The sequence below is a fragment of the Gigantopelta aegis genome, chromosome 9 (assembly GCF_016097555.1).
Source record: "Gigantopelta aegis isolate Gae_Host chromosome 9, Gae_host_genome, whole genome shotgun sequence".
Taxonomy (NCBI): domain Eukaryota; kingdom Metazoa; phylum Mollusca; class Gastropoda; order Neomphalida; family Peltospiridae; genus Gigantopelta; species Gigantopelta aegis.
This window is the reverse complement of record NC_054707.1, coordinates 65,580,421-65,599,977: the sequence shown is the minus strand read 5'-3', so window position 1 is coordinate 65,599,977 and position 19,557 is coordinate 65,580,421. Positions and strand designations below refer to the sequence as shown.

At 36.4% G+C, this 19,557-nt stretch overlaps 2 protein-coding genes across 2 annotated transcripts in view; one reads left to right on the top strand and one right to left on the bottom strand.

The window, feature by feature from the left end:
- Positions 1-2,562: 2,562 nt before the first annotated feature.
- LOC121380950 (soluble guanylate cyclase 88E-like) overlaps positions 2,563-19,557 on the bottom strand; it is a 37,882-nt gene continuing 20,887 nt past the window's right edge. The window contains exons 10-12 of the mRNA XM_041509995.1: positions 4,659-4,777; positions 3,201-3,376; positions 2,563-2,726 (exon numbers count right to left, since the gene is read on the bottom strand). Coding sequence (XP_041365929.1) covers positions 2,563-2,726; positions 3,201-3,376; positions 4,659-4,777 — 459 coding nt within the window. The remainder of the gene's footprint in view (positions 2,727-3,200; positions 3,377-4,658; positions 4,778-19,557) is intronic.
- LOC121380949 (fibrinogen-like protein 1) lies at positions 11,197-19,427 on the top strand. The gene is made up of 4 exons (XM_041509994.1): positions 11,197-11,250; positions 15,522-15,745; positions 16,537-16,658; positions 18,013-19,427. Exons 2-4 carry the CDS (start codon positions 15,528-15,530, stop codon positions 18,768-18,770), a joined length of 1,098 nt encoding a protein of 365 aa, XP_041365928.1. The 5' UTR covers positions 11,197-11,250; positions 15,522-15,527; the 3' UTR covers positions 18,771-19,427.

The window sequence follows — 19,557 nt, the reverse complement described above, 5'->3', positions numbered from 1 at the left end:
TAGACTCGAGACTAATAGAGCCTGAGACAGTAACGTCATGACAACAAATTGTATACGTGTGACATCATTAGAGATTGAGTCTGGACTCTAATAGTTTTATAAGCATGAGCCCTGGTCATAATGTCCCAGTATGATGATTAAAATACAAGTCAACACATTGTCATGAGGTATGTTTAATATCTATAAAATAAATTGGTGAACAGATATGTAAAGACACTTCAGCATAAAAAAAAACATCTACTGTAAGAATATGATGAATCTTTCTATCACTATAACGATAATATGTTCATGGTACTCATAAATATACAGATTTGAGCCTATAGAGTTGTTACTGTAAAGTTTGTCAATGGTTGAAATGTTTGACTCATGTGGACGAATTGTCTCATAATGTTTCTAAAATTACCAAAACTGTTGTCATACACTAGTCAATATAGAGGTTTCATAATCACACAATTACTGTTACGAAGGAAGGAAATGTTTTATTTAACGACACACTCAACACATTTTATTTACGGTTATATGGTGTCAGACATATAATTAAGGACCACACAGATATTGACAGAGGAAACCTGCTGTCGCCACTTCATGGGCTACTCTTTTCGATAAGCAGCAAGGGATCTTTTATATGCACCATCCCACAGACAGGATAGTACATACCACGGCCTTTGTTACACCAGTTATGGTGCACTGGCTGCAATCTAATTAAAATTAGCTCCACTATTACATGTGGATCTAACAGCAGCCAATTGTAGCTCATGTCCACCAATCAAAACCTTTCTTGCAGAATCATGCCAGTGATTTACAAATAATTTGAAAATATTTTGAATTATCCTGAGGGTATACGACATGTTTCATGTGAATTACGAATGCCTTAAAACATGTTTTATTTTATAAAATAAATAATTTGTAATGTAAAACTGAAGACTGATTTAGTTGGGTTTTTTTTTTATAAATAAATAAATAATTTTTAATGTAAAATTGAAGACTGATAACCCATCGCGTATGTATTGGTATGGTTCGCTGTACTGCGGCCACTAAAATAGACTCGCCCGATATTTTTAGAATTTGTATGCTCCCAAATAACGTTATAAAAGGCGAAGTGTGACTGGTTAATATTTAAATTATTATTTACAGACGAAATGTTACCTGGACATTGGAGACTACGCAGTGTTGTTAGCAATCTGATTAAAATTAGTTCTACTGGTCTAACTAAGGCATTCGTAATTCACATGAAACATCGTATACCCTCAGGATAATTCGGAATATTTTAAAATTATTTTCAAATCACTGGCATGATTCTGCAAGTAAGGTTTTGATTGGTGGACATGAGCTCCAACTGGCTGCTGTTAGATCCACATGTAATAGTGGAGCTAATTTTAATTAGATTGCACTGGCTGGAAAGAAAAATAGCCCAATGGGCCCACCAACAGGGATCGATCCCACGCCGACCATGCATCGAGCAAGCATACATTTACAATGCTTAAACACCTGTTTATGTCTTACACGTGAGTAATTACATACATTTACAATGCTTAAACATTTGTTTGTCTTACATGTGAGTAATTACATACATTTACAATGCTTAAACACCTGTTTATGTCTTACACGTGAGTAATTACATACATTTACAATGCTTAAACACCCGTTTGTCTTACACGTGAGTAATTACATACATTTACAATGCTTAAACACCTGTTTATGTCTTACATGTGAGTAATTACATACATTTACAATGCTTAAACATCTGCGTTTAACAAAAATGGGCTTTGTAAATTTGTCTCATTTTGATTCAGTAACACTACTAATCGTTTAGTTAGATTCGCAGATTAACACAATTAGCGACTTAATAAGATGGTGACATTCTCAGATTTATTAATTATTTATTATTTTTTACTTACAGATTGGCCACAAAATGTATTATGTATAGCAGGCCTTTTAATCATAAAGAGTAAGAAGCAAACTACTGTGACGTCACCAACTACCCTCAAAATGGTGACCTATCACTATCCGTAACAGTAACAATGTGGCTGCAAAACCTTTATTATATCCTTTGTCATGTCATTCTGTATTGACAGCATGACTTGCCGGGTTGGATGCTACCAATAGGTAGTCTGTATTGATACAGCTTGGCTTGCCGGGTTGGATGCTACCAAGAGGTAGTCTGTATTGATACAGCTTGGCTTGCCGGGTTGGATGCTACCAAGAGGTAGTCTGTATTGATACAGGTTGGATGCTACCAAGAGGTAGTCTGTATTGATACAGCTTGGCTTGCCGGGTTGGATGCTACCAAGAGGTAGTCTGTATTGATACAGCTTGGCTTGCCGGGTTGGATGCTACCAAGAGGTAGTCTGTATTGATACAGCTTGGCTTGCCAGGTTGAATGCTTCCAATAGGTAGTCTGTATGGACAGAACATTGGTATCAAAAGGTCAAATATACTAAAATTGTGGGTTACTGGAATCTTGCACTAAAGCACATCAAATATTCTTTTCCTATTTTCACTCAAGTGAATACACTTTTGTTTGCCATTTGTATGAGTGTGTAATGACCACAAGGCCAACAGCTAACTGTTCTTGGTGGCATAGAACACCTCGCCGTCCTCGGGTAGAGTACACAGTCCCGACCTCCTCCCGCCTGACCCTGGTCTCTGACAGTTACTGTCTCCACACGAACAGTTACTTGGGACCACGTCCTTGTCAATGAAACACAGGTCCTCCAGAATTTGATCTATTAAAAAAAATATATTAATGTTTCATTAAACACAATATGAGACTACTGTACAACATTCAATCTGTTTATGACAAAATACCTCATTAAGTTGCCCATGCTCACAAAAGTAAAGTCTAGACTCGAATCTAATGACATCACAAGCATGTTAATTTTTATGGCGTTGCCATGATGTTAAAGTCTCAGACTCTATAAAATATTGAACATATATTGGATATGTATTGTCAACAGTAAGATGTTCATAGCAGTCAACCCCTGCAATTACCCACGCTAGTCGGTGATGCCATGGAGACCAACGCAAAGGTTTTAATTCTCTGTGACACTTTTTTTGTTTTGCTGTGGACTATATTCAATTTACACCCCGCACCCTCTGCATATTTGTTTGCTGAGGACATTTTCTAAATTGCTAGAGTTGAGCACTAATATAAACGTTTTGGCAACAACGATGTTGATAGAAATAGTGGAAGCAGATACCCGAGGGGTTTATATTTTCACATTCCAAGTCCCAAGCTTCAAGCTCTGCATTCAGGACGGCCATTGCTTCATTGTCAAGGTCACTGTCGTCGTCACTGACGTCGAAGCTTGATGAAAAACTTGTCGTACTTGCCGACCGGTGCAGACTGTGAAGATCAAACTGGCTGTCAAAAGAGCTGAATAAATAAAATTAAATGTTTATTGATCTTGAGGTGAAAAATATAAAATATTACACGTAATCCAAATAATATATGTAAAACTGTGCATAAGATATTTTTGCTGTTGAAATCCAACCTATCTGATATATATCAACATGTAGAACAGTTTAGTTAAGCTCACCATGAACTAACATTGAAGAATCAAAAATTGAAATCTTGTTTTAAAACATTTACATTTTGACAGAATACACTTTACTGCAAGATATACCTTTTAATTGTATATTTTTCCTGGGTTTTTTTTTATTATTTTGTAACATAGCCAATGAATTGTTAATCAATATTTCATATGGTAATGTCACATTTTATATCTTTGAGGATTTTTAAGCTGGGGTGTGATTAAACATTCATTCATTCATTCATTCACATTCATTCATTCACATACAAATGTAGCTATAATTTCTCAAGGTACAAAATACAAAATGAAAGTTTGTAAGCACACATCATAAAGAACACTGGGGTCATAGACTTTTTATGGTAGACAATAAATAAAGACAATAGCTGCAATTAGTAAATAAATTGGCAGAGCAAACATTAACATTCAGCTTCTAGTTATCATTATACATGTAATGTACTCAGCATGTCTTGAATAGAAGTTTCAAAAGAAAGAAATGTTTTATCTAACTCCACAGATCTTTATTATGGTTATACAGATAATAAGAGGAAAACCCACTTCTGCTACTACATGGACTATGCTTTTTTTTATTAGCAGCAAGGTATCTTTTATATGCACCATTCCACAGACAAGATAGTACATACAACAGTCGTTGTTACACCAGTTGTTGAGAACTGGCTGTAATGAGGAATAGTCCAATGAGCCCACCATCAGGGATGGATTATAGATTGATCATACATAAAGTAAAGGGGTGGGAGTTAGCTCAGTTGGTTGAGTGCTCGCTTGAGGTGCTGGTGTCACAGGATCAAACCACATCTAAGGATCCATTCATCTAACTGGGTTTTTTCTCGTTCCAACCAGTGTACCACAACTGGTCAAAGGCCATGATATGTGTTGAAAAGTACATATCAAAGATCCCTTGCTTCATATGGAAAAATGTAGCAGGTTTTCTCTGATGACTACATGTTAGAATTACCAAATGTTTGACTTCCAATAGCTCATGTTTAATTAATCAATGTGCTCTGGTGGTGTCATTAAAGAAATAAAACTTTTAAAAGTAAAGTAAGTTCTTTACCACTGTCCTGCCTTCCAAGTTTCATAAGAGTTAACTACTGATAAACTGCCTACCCAAGTCGGGGTGTATTTTTTCTGCGGAAATGTTCTGACTTGATTAGCTGACACATGCGAAGCGTGGTTGCATCACCATGACGACCTGCCAACCAGTATGTTTTCTGCTCTCCTTTACCCTACAACAGAAACAGTAATACAAAGTCGGGATCATAGAGATTTACAATGTAGGGCTACAAGTAAAATATGTTCTTAGAGCATTTATGGTGCAGGGCCACAATAATATGTACTAATGTAGAAAAGAAACTTTACCCATTCAGCTATTTCTCATTCCAGCTAGAGCACCACGACTGGTATATCAAAGGCCATGGTGTGTGCTATCCTGGCTGTGGGATGGTGCATATAAAAGACCCCATGCTACTAATGGAAAAAATGTAACAATTTCTTGTCTAAGACTATATGTTAAAATTACCAAATGTTTGACATCCAATAGCCGATGATTAATAAATCAATGTGCTCTAGTGGTGATGTTAAACAAAACAAACTGAAGAAACTTTATATACCGGTACATAAAATTTGAATAATTTGATAAATATTGTTGTTAATCGAAAAAAAATCCAATTTAAAAACCACCTTACAAACACTGCATGTGTCATGAAGTGCATTGTGATGTTTAGATGTTGAACTTCAGGATACTTTCATATCCCACCGTACCGTTTGTTGTTTTCTATAATACAATTTCAAGCCTTGTAAAGTTTCTGTTGGATGTCAGTATAATTAAAATTTCTTCAAATATTAAATATGCTGTAAGAGTATTTTCTTTTGCCTTCCACAATGGGTTCTTGCATCTGAAGTAGCCTACATCCAGTGGTTGTACGAAATGTTTTATTTAATGACACACTCAACACATTTTATTTACGGTTATATGGCATCAGACATATGGTTAAGGACCACACAGATATTGAGAGAAGAAACCCGCTGTCGCCACTTTATGGGCTACTCTTTTCAATTAACAGTAAGGGTTCTTTTATATGCACCATCCCACAGACAGGATAGCACATACCACAGCCGTTGATATCCCAGTCATGGTGCACTGGTTGAAATGAGAAATAGCCCAATGGGCCCACCGACGGGGATGGATCCCAGACTGACTGTGCATCAAGCGAGCGCTTTACCACTGGGCTACGTCCCACCCACATCCAATAGTTGATGTATTTTTGTACTGGGGTGTTAAAACGTTCATTAATTTTGAAGAGGTTTATTAGCATAAGATATTACAGTCAGTCAGCATTCAAGGTCATTAACATACTTGGCTACAATTGAAAATCTTGGATTTATACATAAATTGTGGATTTTTTTGCCTCTTTCTCCTTGGAACAAAAAGATGTAACAAGTTATTGTGGCAAAAAGAAAGTGTCTTTTTATGAAACTTATTTCTATTACTTGTCCAATTAAAATAGACAGTGCACACTTGATGTGTTGTTTTCATGTGCAGAATGCACTCTGTATTCCCCGTGGCCTGTGCACTGCAAAGTGTGGACTGATGGAAGTTGTTTACAGGTTTGAACTTTCCCAAAATTGAAAGCAGATGCATTTCAATAAAGGTCAACTTGATATTTTTATACAAAGAGCAAATATCTCAATATCTCTTTCATAAACATGTCAAAATGACTAGCCGAGTGAAAGATGTAGAGTTTTACATGTATCACAAAGTGATAAGGCCAATCATTGCCCTCTAAATACTACAGCCTACATAGTCAGAAGACAGTTTTACCCATTAATTAAAATTAGTACAAAAACCCACCTAATTATTCCTATGAGAATTCCTTGTTGTAAAATATCTGAAATTGGCAATGATCCTTACAAATACTTTTAGCTAATCAAACAAAAGTTTGTTTTGTTTAACGACACCACTAGAGCACATTGATTTATTAATCATCGGCTATTGGATGTCAAACATTTGGTAATTTTGACATATAGTCTTAGAAAGGAAACCCGCTACATTTTTCCATTAGTAGCAAGGGATCTTTTATATGCACCATCCCACAGACAGGATAGCACATACCACAGCCTTTGATGTCATGGTGCACTGGCTGGAACGAGATTTATCTAATGAATGCATGAATGAGTGATTGGATTAATGGTTTAATGTTATAATATCCCACTTTGAAAAGAAATAGATTTTGTGTGTTTATGTGTAAGAAACCCATTTCTTTATTTTAAAAGCTGACACCTGTTTCTAGATTTCATCAACACTCGTCAGCTGTTAAAACAATTGTCCTGTTTTCTGTCCTCGTTAAGATGTGGTCAACTAACTGACATTTTAATGACTAATATTATACATTAAATAAAATTTTTTGCTTTAAACACCAAGACACTATTTTGTACTATTATAGCATTTTTTGATAACTGAAATCATACTTTACTTAGATTTTATTGTTTAGATTATCAATTTCCGTACATTCGAAGTGTGTTTGGTCATCCTTGTGTTTTTAATATCACAAAATGCATTTCTCATATTTTTAAAAACACACATGTATCTGTGAAGTAACACGGGTTGAAACTAGGGTCTGCCCCTTTAAAACATCAGTGGCTATATATTAAATGTGTTTCTGATTACACTAGTGTTTGTGCTACAATGTAGGTAGAGTATTATTTTAGTTCCTAAGACATGTATTTTTGTATATACAAAATTACTGCGACTTACAAACATTAGGACGACCATAAAAACATTTGATTATAGAGATACTAATATTCTGAACAAGAAACTATATTTAGTAGTCAAATGATTTTATTTGTCGGAAACATCGTACAATGACAAAAAACTTGAGATAGATTCTTTAAACAAGACATTGAACATCGAGTTAATGCTTTATTTTTTCAGTTGTTTTAATGTTTGTTCACATAAACGTAGATAATGATAATACACAGATGAGCTTTAAAAGCTTTAATGCAGGCCGTATAATGTTTTTGATTTTTGTCTCATCAAATTCAGCAGCACACACTGTGTGTAGGTCTATGGAGACAGGTCACAGTGACATGTACTAATGTTTGTCCTAACACACTGAAAATATCAACCAAACAAAAGGTACTGCAGGTGACATGTTAACCCTTCAACTGTCAAGAGTGCTGTTCAGTGATAAGAAATAAGCAGCATTCTTCACTAGTCTTCCAAACAAGTATATAAATAAATATACTTGTCCACCAATATTTTCACTTGCCCATGTAAGTGATTTGCTTTATTCAAGTACACCAGCAATGTTTTCAATGTCTCAAAATCGAGATTCTGCTTTTTAAATGTTTACTTGTCAACTAGATAACAATTGAAATACATTCTGATTGCATGACTGAGCAGATTTTCATTTATTAGGACAACCAGTGGTGCATATAAAAGATCCCTTGCTGCTAATTGAAAAGAGTAGCCCATGAAGTGGCGACAGCGGGTTTCCTCCCTCAATATCTGTGTGGTCCATAACCATATGTCCGATGCCATATAACTATACATAAAATGTGTTGAGTGCGTCGTTAAATAAACCATTTCCTACTTCTTTCAACTATTGTTTTTATGTAGTCGAGCATACAAACATTAGCCAATATAGAAATTAACAGACGTGTGCAGAAAATTAAAGTTAAAAAGTTGATTTTGTTTAACTACAGCACATTCATTTATTAATCATGATCTGAGATCAAACATTTGGTAACTGTGACATATAGTCTTAGAGAGGAAACAAATTACATTTTTGTGCATGAACTTGTACAGGGGGAGTGAAGTCGGAAGGGGGGGGGGGGGGGGAATTTTACCCTTGAAACCCATCTTCCCTGTACACACACCTTTTTAAACCAAAAAACTAATGTTTAACTTTTACCTCAAAGAATAATGCCTTATATTATCATTCTACCAAAAACAAATAACAAATTTGTCACTTAAGAGTTTAAAATGTTACCACACTTTATTTGAAGGGGTCTGAAAAGGGAAGCAACTCTCATGAAACCTCATTATACAGGCAACACACTACTTGATATGGCATTCAGTTATACATGCAGGAATCAAGCCGGTTTTTACACCATAAGTATTGGAACCCTATCAAGACAAAGAATTGGATCTGCTGGGTTGGGATTTCTAGCCACTCATGCATCTAACTTTATCTTCATTGTGACCACATATTTTTGACATTTTCACTTCATAAAATAAAACTGAAAACTGTATGATATATCACTGAAACCTTAAAGATAATAAAATTGTAATTTCAAATAATGTTCATCCCTTATATTGTATGCCAGTCTATGGTGTGTTAGCAATATAAGGGTTAAAGTGGATATAAAGTTTAGCTCAGGTCAGTGGTACACATCTGTTTAGTGTTGGGCAGGGCAGACCCAGAATAATAACATGTATTCGCTCTGGAGTGACTCTTGATGCTTCACATCATAAACTTAACAACCTGAGAGTTTTCAAATGATTGTAGTAAAAAGTTCATATCCTCACAAAGGAAACCTACATGTATGCTGCAACCTTTCTTGATTACTTTGTGCCGGGGTGTCATAAACTTAACAACCTAAGAAAGGAAACCTACATGTATGCTGCAACCTTTCTTGATTACTTTGTGCCGGGGTGTCATAAACTTAACAACCTAAGAAAGGAAACCTACATGTATGCTGCAACCTTTCTTGATTACTTTGTGCCGGGGTGTCATAAACTTAACAACCTAAGAAAGGAAACCTACATGTATGCTGCAACCTTTCTTGATTACTTTTTCTTTATAGGACTTTATATATATAACCAATGACAATTGATATTTTCTTATCACAGAAACACAGTGGAATATTTGTTAAAAAATCAACAAAGTGAAATGTTAAATCAATGATTTTAACAATTTCAAATATACTTGAATAACTATTAAATGTTATAGTACCATACATATCTGACATTGAATCAGAGACTATTAAATCTGAAACATACTTGATTTAGTGACTATTAAATTTGATACATACTTGAATCAGTGATGATTAAATTAAACACATATTTGAATGAGTGACTATTAACTTTAAAACATATTGTGAAATGTGTGGCACTTTTCTACAACTGAAAGGAAACACCTCCTCTAACATTACAAGTTAAATCAACTTAACTGAAGTTAAACAAATTTAAAGTCTGTTTGCATCAAAAGGGATTGGCTTGTAACTCAGTAATGAATAAAGTTAAATTTTAACCCCCCACCCCCACCCCCACCCCCCCCCAACATATTATTAAGTTTTAAAGCCATACCATTTTGTATAACATTTTTGGAAAAATAAAACATTCATCAAAGTAAAAAAAAAAAAAAAAAAAAAAAAATCTTTTAGAAATTACTATCAAATTTCAAAGGTTAAATGTTAGTAAAACTGCAGGTGAAATGGCTTATTTCTGCTTTTCCTGCCTTTTGTCTTCATCTCTGCATTAAAAATGAGATTTAATCGACACAAATTTGTTTTTTATTTACATAGAAATATTTTTGTTAATAAAATAATTAGAGATGGTATAGGTTAAAAACTTAATTGTGTCTTTTATATCAATTTTAACATTATATAGTATATATTATATGTCAATTCATTAGTTCTCTTTTGATACAAATGAACTATAAACAGATTTAAAAGTAAGCTCATATAAGTCTATTAAGGTTAAATTAACAAAGTTAAACCATCTTAAACAAGTTGAACAACCAAAATAAGTTCAACAAAATTTGAAACAAAATTTTAAATTTTAAAGTTAAACGACCAACCTTTTAAAACACAATTTAACAAACTGTATTTAGACCCACTAGTGTATTCCCTGTTGACACTACCTGGACACTACACACATTATTACAGCAATATGACAGGTATGTCGACAGCACTGTCATAAAGGCATTTAGTATAAACAACCACATTTTTTATAAAGGGCACACAAATGCCCAAATTTGACCTCTTCCAAAATGGCCTATTTCTCATACACACCATGATTAGTAGGTCGATAAGGTAGTTGCTGTAGACCAGAGGACTAATTCACAAAGGTTTCTTAGGCTCTGCTAGACAACAAAGCATCCTCTTTGCAAGTATTTTAGCATTGCACTGCGATATCGTAAAGTTGTGAGAGTTTAGTGAATTAGGTCCCAGTGTTTCACTATACTCTGATTCTTTAATCTAGTACACTCCAGAGTCCATATTTACAAAGCTATCATAGTTCTACAAAATCATACAATGATTATATGGGGTGTCTCTAAACCAGATCCTTCTTAAAACTGGACATTTTTCACAGCCATACCCTCTGGATTTTGATCTGGGTATGGCCCTGTTTGTCTTGGGCCTAAAGGTGTCCAGTTCAGAGGGGTTTCACTGTATTATCAGACAGTGACTTACGGCTATTTAGCACTAAGATCACTTCGTAAAACAGGACCCCCCCCCCCCCCCACACACACACACATATTTCAACAAACTCACTCCAATGGCAGGCTTCATGTCTTAATACTATTCTCCTTAATTTGTAATAACCACATACTGCTGCCAGATGATTAGATTCACAGCACAAACACTAACACGCCACTCTCCCCCGGTTGCTGCCCTGTGACCTGACATTTGCAGTAAGCACACTGTCTAAGACTCCCAGCATCCGCATTTGCCTGGAAGTTTACGTTCTAATGTATGTAAGTCTTTCTCCATATGCATGTATTTGTTTATTTACTTGTAAACCTAATGGGGTATTCAAATCTGATGACAATATTTCAAATAATTTGTTTAAAATGAAGTCAAGTTGTGCATGCATATACATGATTTTGTTTATTTATCTGTAAACCTAATGGGGTATTTAAATCTGATGATAATAATTCAAATATTTGTTTTACATAAGTTTAAAATGATGTCAAGTTGTGCAATACATGTAAAATTATGATTTTACTGTTATTCATCAAATATTTAAATTAGAAATAATAACTCATATAAAATGCAGTACCCACATTTTCCACAACGTTTATGTTCTAATGTATGTAAGTGTTTCAATATATGCATGCATAAGCATGTATTTGTTTATTTACCTGTAAACCTAATGGGTTATTAAAATCAGATCGTAACATTTTAAATATTTGTTTTATATTTATAATATTTTAAAATAAAATCAAGTATTTCAATACATGTAAAATTATGTTTTTATCCGTTATTTATCAAATGTTGAAATTACAAATAATAGCTCGTATGCACATTTGTTTCTGGATGTTTACATTTTAATATATGTAAGTTTTTCACCATATGCATGTATTTGTGTATTTACCCGTAAACCTAATGAATGATTAAAATTGGATAATAATATGTCAAATATTTGTTTTACATAATATTTTTTTAAATGAAGACAAGTTGTGACCTACATGTAAAATTATGGTTTTATCTGTTACTCATCAAATATGTTTAAATTACAAATAATAACTCATAAACATTTGTTTACTTGTATCTTTGTAAGTAATCTGTATTAATTACCATGATGATTATGATAGGTTTCCTTTTGTTTTCTAACATATTGAAAGTTTCATTAAGATATTTAGAATTTATTGAGAATGGAAACATGGCAAGATACACATATCTATTTGTTGGTGTTGTATGATTATTCTTATATATATACTACTCAAAATTTACTAGGGATCACTATTTAGGGTGGTATTATATTTTTTGGCATGGGTATCACACAAAAACTAAAAATGGCATGTATTCGAGGACATGTTTATTTCCTGAATTTCATTGCTGTATACCAAATTTGAACAATAGGTAACACGTGTTCTGTCATCAAAGAAGCACACCCCCAAAAATGGAGGTTTCAGAATGTTACTCCAAGTCATGAAAATGTCCCAAACAGTTCAATTACCAGCAGCAACAACTGTCAGTAGCTTGTGTGTGACCCACATGATGCAATCACAGCCTGGCAACAGCGTCTCATGCTTCCAATGAGTCTCTGGATGGCTGCCATCTCAAGATTGTTCCACTCTTCAGTGAGGGCATTTCCCAGTTCCACGAGAGTTGTTGGTTGGACCGGACGTCGCGAAATCACCACCTGTAGCATGTTCCAAACATGCTTGATCGGGTTCACATCAGGTGAGCGTGCTGGCCATTCCATACGGACGATGGTCTCCTGCTGGAGGTAGTCCTCAACCACCCTGGCACGATGAGGTTGAGCGTTGTCGTCCATGAGGATGAACAGGGGTCCGATTGCATCAGCATACGGTCTGACATAGACGTCCAGGATCTCATCCCTGTAGCGTACGCTGGTCATCATGGCTCTCATCACGATGTGCAGGTCTGTTCTTCCACCTCTGCTGATACCACCCCACACCATGATGGAGCCTCCACCATAGTTGTCATGTTCGGAGATGTTGGCATCTTGAAATTGCTCCCCACGTCTTTTCCACACTCAAGCACGTCGATCTGTAAAGTCAAGACAGTACCTTGACTCATCGGTGAAGAGTACAGGATCCGAATCATTATCAGTGAAGTTGACGTGATCTTGTGCCCAGTCCAGATGTGCCTGTTTGTGAAGTCGGGTCATGGGAACGTGAATGCATGCTCTCCTAGACTGAAGACTACTCTGCCGAAGACGATTACGAACTGTTTGCCTGGACATGTTAACGCCAATAGCATTCCTCAACTCATTTCGTAAAGTAGTCACATTCACGAAGGGATGACGTCTGGCCTGCACCACAAGAAATCGGTCCTCTCTTGGCATGGTTGCTTGTTGTCGACCACCATCATGGCACTTGGTAGCTGAGCCATACGTCTGGAAGTGATTCCATGCTCTGCTTATCACACTTTGGCTCACACCAAAGACGTTGGCAACCCTATGCCCTGGCCAATTCTTCGGTGGTCAACTGATGACGTTGATGTTGAGGAGGCATTGAGGACCTCAAATCCAGTAAAAATGTTCTCGAAACTGTTGCTAACCTTTCAATAACATGTGTACGACGACGCTGTCTCAGCAAGCCAGTACAGAGGTTGTCAAGTTGCACGTGCATACCGTGACCTCAAAGACGCATGGTGATCACTCAAGCGTGTGATTGAGGCCCTAGTGGGCTTACCCATTTAGTGTAAATAGATATATTTCAATATGGGGTCACTGAATAATTTTATCCTACAAAAATTTTATGATCCTTAGCAAATTTCGAGTAGTATATATATTATATATCCATAATGTAAATACTACCGACTAACTGACTGACTGAATGAATGAATGAATGACTGAATGACTGAATGAATAAATGTCTGATGACTGACTAAATGATTGATTGACTGACGACTGACTAAATGATTGACTGACTGACTGACTGACTGATTGACTGACTGACTGAATAAATGGATGTTTAGCATCAGGTCACAATTTAATTGGCTACCAGGTTTCATACAAAAGAATGAATGTTTAAAGACTGACTGACTGACTGACTGACTGGATGCCTGGATGGATGCCTGGATGGATGGATGGATGGATGGATGGATGCCTGGATGGATGGATGGATGGATGCCTGGATGGATGGATGGATGGATGGATGGATGGATGGATGGATGGATGGATGGATGGATGGATGGATGGATGGATGGATGGATGGATGGATGGATGGATGAAGGAATGGTGTAAATGAATAAATGGATATTTAGCATCAGGTCACAATTTAATTGGCTACCAGGTTTTAAATGGCTATTAATGACCAACATCCAAATTACAAATTACAAAATTATCAATATAACAGTGTAAAAAAACTGTAAAAGAGTCATATTCATGAAAAACACAATAACACATTTTAACGATATACCACTTTGAACAAAAATCTGTAAAAACTGGAAGAGAGCTATAGATAAACCAATACTGTGGTCAGACCATGGAAGTTGTGCATGGAGCTGAGGTAGACAAAACAATACTGTGGTCAGACCATGGAAGTTGTGTATGGAGCTGAGGTAGACAAACCAATACTGTGGTCAGACCATGGAAGTTGTGCATGGAGCTGAGGTAGACAAAACAATACTGTGGTCAGACCATGGAAGTTGTGTATGGAGCTGAGGTAGACAAACCAATACTGTGGTCAGACCATGGAAGTTGTGCATGGAGCTGAGGTAGACAAACCAATACTGTGGTCAGACCATGGAAGTTGTGCATGGAGCTGAGGTAGACAAAACAATACTGTGGTCAGACCATGGAAGTTGTGCATGGAGCTGAGGTAGACAAACCAATACTGTGGTCAGACCATGGAAGTTGTGCATGGAGCTGAGGTAGACAAACCAATACTGTGGTCAGACCATGGAAGTTATGCATGGAGCTGAGGTAGACAAACCAATACTGTGGTCAGACCATGGAAGTTGTGCATGGAGCTGAGGTAGACAAACCAATACTGTGGTCAGACCATGGAAGTTGTGCATGGAGCCGAGGTAAACAAACCAATACTGCATCAAACTACATGTATCAACACAGAACAAAAACTGTATACAACACTTTAAAATGGTAAAAAAATACAAAAGTTGGTGCTGTATTCACCCTCTCAGATAAAATGATGACAATTTTCCCACCCTTGTACCAAGATAAGGAACAGCACAGAGAAAGGAATATGTTTAAACAAAGTTAAATGTATAGATAATATGAGAACAACCATCTTTGGCATGGATTGGACATTGTTACTGATTTTTTTTAATATAAGGTCATGACTAGTTTTGGAAAAACAAAAATTGATAAGTAATATTCTAAACAAAATTTGATCACTATAGGTAATTATTTGCATACAAATTACTACCAAATAGATTTGCATATAAATTTAATGGAATGATATACATTGTACTAAAAAGTGAGAAAAAACAGTTATAATATTATAAATATTATATTTATTTTGTTTCCAAATATCTAGCTATGCTTCAATGCATTTGACGTGCTTTATTTTACTAATGTCATCCCAGTTTCAGATGACCAAGATGTCTGCCATGTTACTAAAATCAGTTTTAGCCCTGTCCACCATCACGATGTGTCTCACGCAAGACATGAGCGTGTGTACAAGCCAGAACTACCGCAACCTCCCAACGTCCATGCAGAACGAACACATGTGTATGGTGTTAGAGCGTGTACACTTGGATATCAGTGACGAGAAGACACACAGAGACATTCAGCTCAACAGTATCATAAGGTGAGAGAGAGCTTACAAAGGAATTCCTTAGGAGTGGTTGTCCTCCTATAGAGGAGGCACTAGATAGAGATTCATGGAATCAAACACCACTTTGCCAAATGTCCATTCGACACTGCATTGTAGGGGCCTACAGAGATATGGCCCTGATCACCTATTATGGGTTTGTCATTCAGATGTTTTAAACAGGTTTTTAAGCATTGAAAATCTGTCAATATACACATTTAAATCAAAAACAGAATTTGAAATTTGGCCCTTAAGGTTTATTTTTGTTTAATGACACCACTAGAGCACATTGACATATTAAGCTTTTTGTGTCTGTGCTGTAATGACATAATGGACAGAGACCGTTCATGATGTCATGCTAATAGTGGCATGGAGAGAATGACAGAGACAGAAACAGAGAGAGACAATTCATCAAAACCAAATAGATTTATTTTACCATAATTTATATTTTGTAACTACATGTATAAAGAATGAAAAAAAGAAAAAGAATTTGTTTTGTTCAACGACACCACTAGAGCACATTGATTAATTAAACATATGATAATTCTGACTCGTAGTCATCAGAGGAAACTCACTACATGTTTTCTAATTTCTAAAGAATCTTTTATATGCACTTTCCCAAACACAGGAATGTGAAAACACCTAATCATTTGAATGGATCCTCTGAGGTGGTTCAATCCTGCGATGCAAGCACCTCAAGCGAGCAGTCAACCGACAGTTAAATCCTGCCCGTATAAAGAATAAATTATTGGGTGTGACTGTTAAACCTGTTTTTGTTGATTTTGCAGGAAGTTAAGCCGACTAGAGAATCGAGTTAGCCGTGGTTTCAGCAGACTGGCTTGGAACTCAAAATCACGTGGTACGAGAATGAGGGGATTTCCAGCGCTCAGAGACGTCAACATTGCAAGGGGTAAGAGATTTGTTTTTCAGCATTTTTATGAAGAGCATTTGCAATAATTATGTTATTACAAATTCTGAAAGACTTATCAATATTTCTTCTGTGGGCAATATTGTTTAGTTCTGGCAATGACAAAACCCGAGTTTTATGTACTAAAAAAAGAAATCAGTATCTGAAGAGTTTATTTCCAAAATGCTATATATCCTGTCCATTGGGCATAGATCACAGTTTGATTAAAACTTTATTGTATTACTTTGATGGAAATTGTATTGTTGAGTTGTACCATCACTGCTAATAGCTATATAACTCCAAATTCTGGAAATTGGCAATGAACTCATTCATTTTAAACTATGGCTGTTTTGAAACCAAACGAGAAGAAGAAACTATGGCTGTTTGGTGTCAAACATATGTTATTTTGACACATGGTCTCAATAGTGACAGAGGAAGCCTGATAGCACAACACAGACTACTCCAATCACATAGCATCTAAGTATCTGTTGTATGCTCTTTTTGTCATACTTTAGATATGATGTTCCACCAGAGACAAAAAAGTAAAACTGTAAACTAAATTCTGTCACCAATATGACATTGTGTTATTTATATATTTTTTTCCATTCTCCATTTCATTTCAACTTATTTCCGTGCTTATACCCAATTAAGGTTCATGCATACTGTCCTGGGCACACACCTCAGCTATCTGGGCTGTCTGTCCAGGACAGTGGGTTAGTTGTTAATGGTTAGTGAAACAGAAGTCGGTGTAGTGGTTTAACACCTACCCACCAATTCATTAAAACTTGTTCTGGGTGGGAGCTGGTACAGGGCTGCAAACCCAGAACCTACCAGCCTTATGCCTGATGGCTTAACCGCAACACCACCAAGGCTAGTACCATTCTCTATAGGCATTGTGGGATTCTTAAATGTTTGAACTGTAAGTGTTAAAGGTGAAGACCCTAGTTTCGGACCATGAAAATGGACACTAAGTTTAGTTAAACCCACAAACTTGTAACACATCTGGATAAAGTTACAACAGAGTGATACAAAAGTCTGTGACATTGACACGGTGAAATACTCTTAAAAACAGACTAGAACTCTACTACATAACCGTTTCTTCTCAGACGCACGTGTGTTTTTTAAAATATGAAACACGCATTTTGTGATATTAAAAACACCAGGATGACCAGAAACACTTCAGATGTAAGGAAATGGATAATCTAAACAATAAAATATAAGTAATGTTTGATTTCAGTGATCATAAATGGCCCCAATAGTAAAACACATACCTTAGTGTTTAAAAACTAGGGTATGTCACTTTAACACTTTATGTTGTTTTAATTACATCTATTAATTAATTCCACAACTCTTTCAGACTGTAATGAGCTACAGATGGGTGGGGTAACCCTGTCGGGTGTGTACCCCCTAAAACTATCCAACCGCAACGTCGTCAATGTTTGGTGTGACATGGACACCGACAGCGGTGGCTGGACTCTGATCCAGCGCCGTCTCAGTGGCGACGTCAACTTCACGCGCAACTGGGATGACTACATGTTCGGCTTCGGCAATGTCAACTCCGAATACTGGCTGGGTCTTGACAACATGTACTACCTGACACGTGACACCAACTACAGCCTCCGCATCGACATGTGGGACTGGCTCGAGGTGCACAAGTATGCCGTCTACGACTATTTCCGCGTCGGACAGGAGTCTGAGTCCTTCCCTCTGTCCATCAAGGGCTTCAACGGCACCGCTGGCGACTCCCTCAGTTACCACAATGGCATGAAGTTCAGTGCCATGGACAAGGATAACGATGACTGGTGGACGAGCTGCTCTCGCAAGGACAGATCCGGGTGGTGGTTCAAGGCCTGTCACTACTCCTCCCTCAACGGGCTATACTACAGGCACGGTGAGAACAACATCACCCCCGACGGCGTCGTCAATGGAGTCATCTGGTATCACTTCAACATGGACCGCACGTATTCCCTCCAGAAGGTCGAGATGAAGATCAAACCAAGGGCGGCCATCTTGGAGGTTAAGGCAAAGAAGGCTTTACAGGAGAGGTTTGAGGACTCCAGCAAGAACAAGCTGCCAGAGGCGCATATGGTGCCAGCAATTGAAGATACTTTGTGAACAAACATAGATCATTTCTGAACATGGACACTTTGTGAACACATAAGTCCAATTGTGATCAAATGTGGACATTTTGTGAACATAAGATCATTTGTGAACAAACATGGGCTCTTTATAAACATACGTGGACATACGCAAAAAGATAATTTATGAAGAAACATGGACACTTTATGATATTACAGACAATTTGTGAAACAATATATACACTTTATGAACAAACATGGACAATTTGTGGACAAGACAGAAGTTACTCATATATCTAGAGAAATTTTATTACCGAATGTATATCCACTTTGGTATTGGTGTGACCCATGGATCTTCACATTTTGTTAGTTACAGCATAAAGATTAGGAATGTAGGAGAAAAGTGAATCTACTAACAATGGCCCGTCAAAACTAGGCTAATGTATCAAAGGTCAGTCAAGAAAGACAAAACATCTGATATAACAGACAATTCCTGTATAAATGTTAAATACCTACACAAACAAACCCATTACCCGCCAACTGTGTTGATATTTAGAAATCCAACAGTCATTTATAATAAATAATTAAAGGGACATTCCTGAGTTTGCTGCAATCTTTAAGATGGTATCAACTAACAGAGACTTTTTAACGATTGTAATTAGATATCAAATATATTTTTCTGCATAAAATATTAGTGGCTGTATATTAAACATGTTTTTGACCATTCTAATATTTTTACTAGGAAAATTTCATTTTATTTCCTAAAATATTGTTTTCTTTGTACATACTAAATTATTTGAAGACAAAATCCAGTTTGGGCTTCT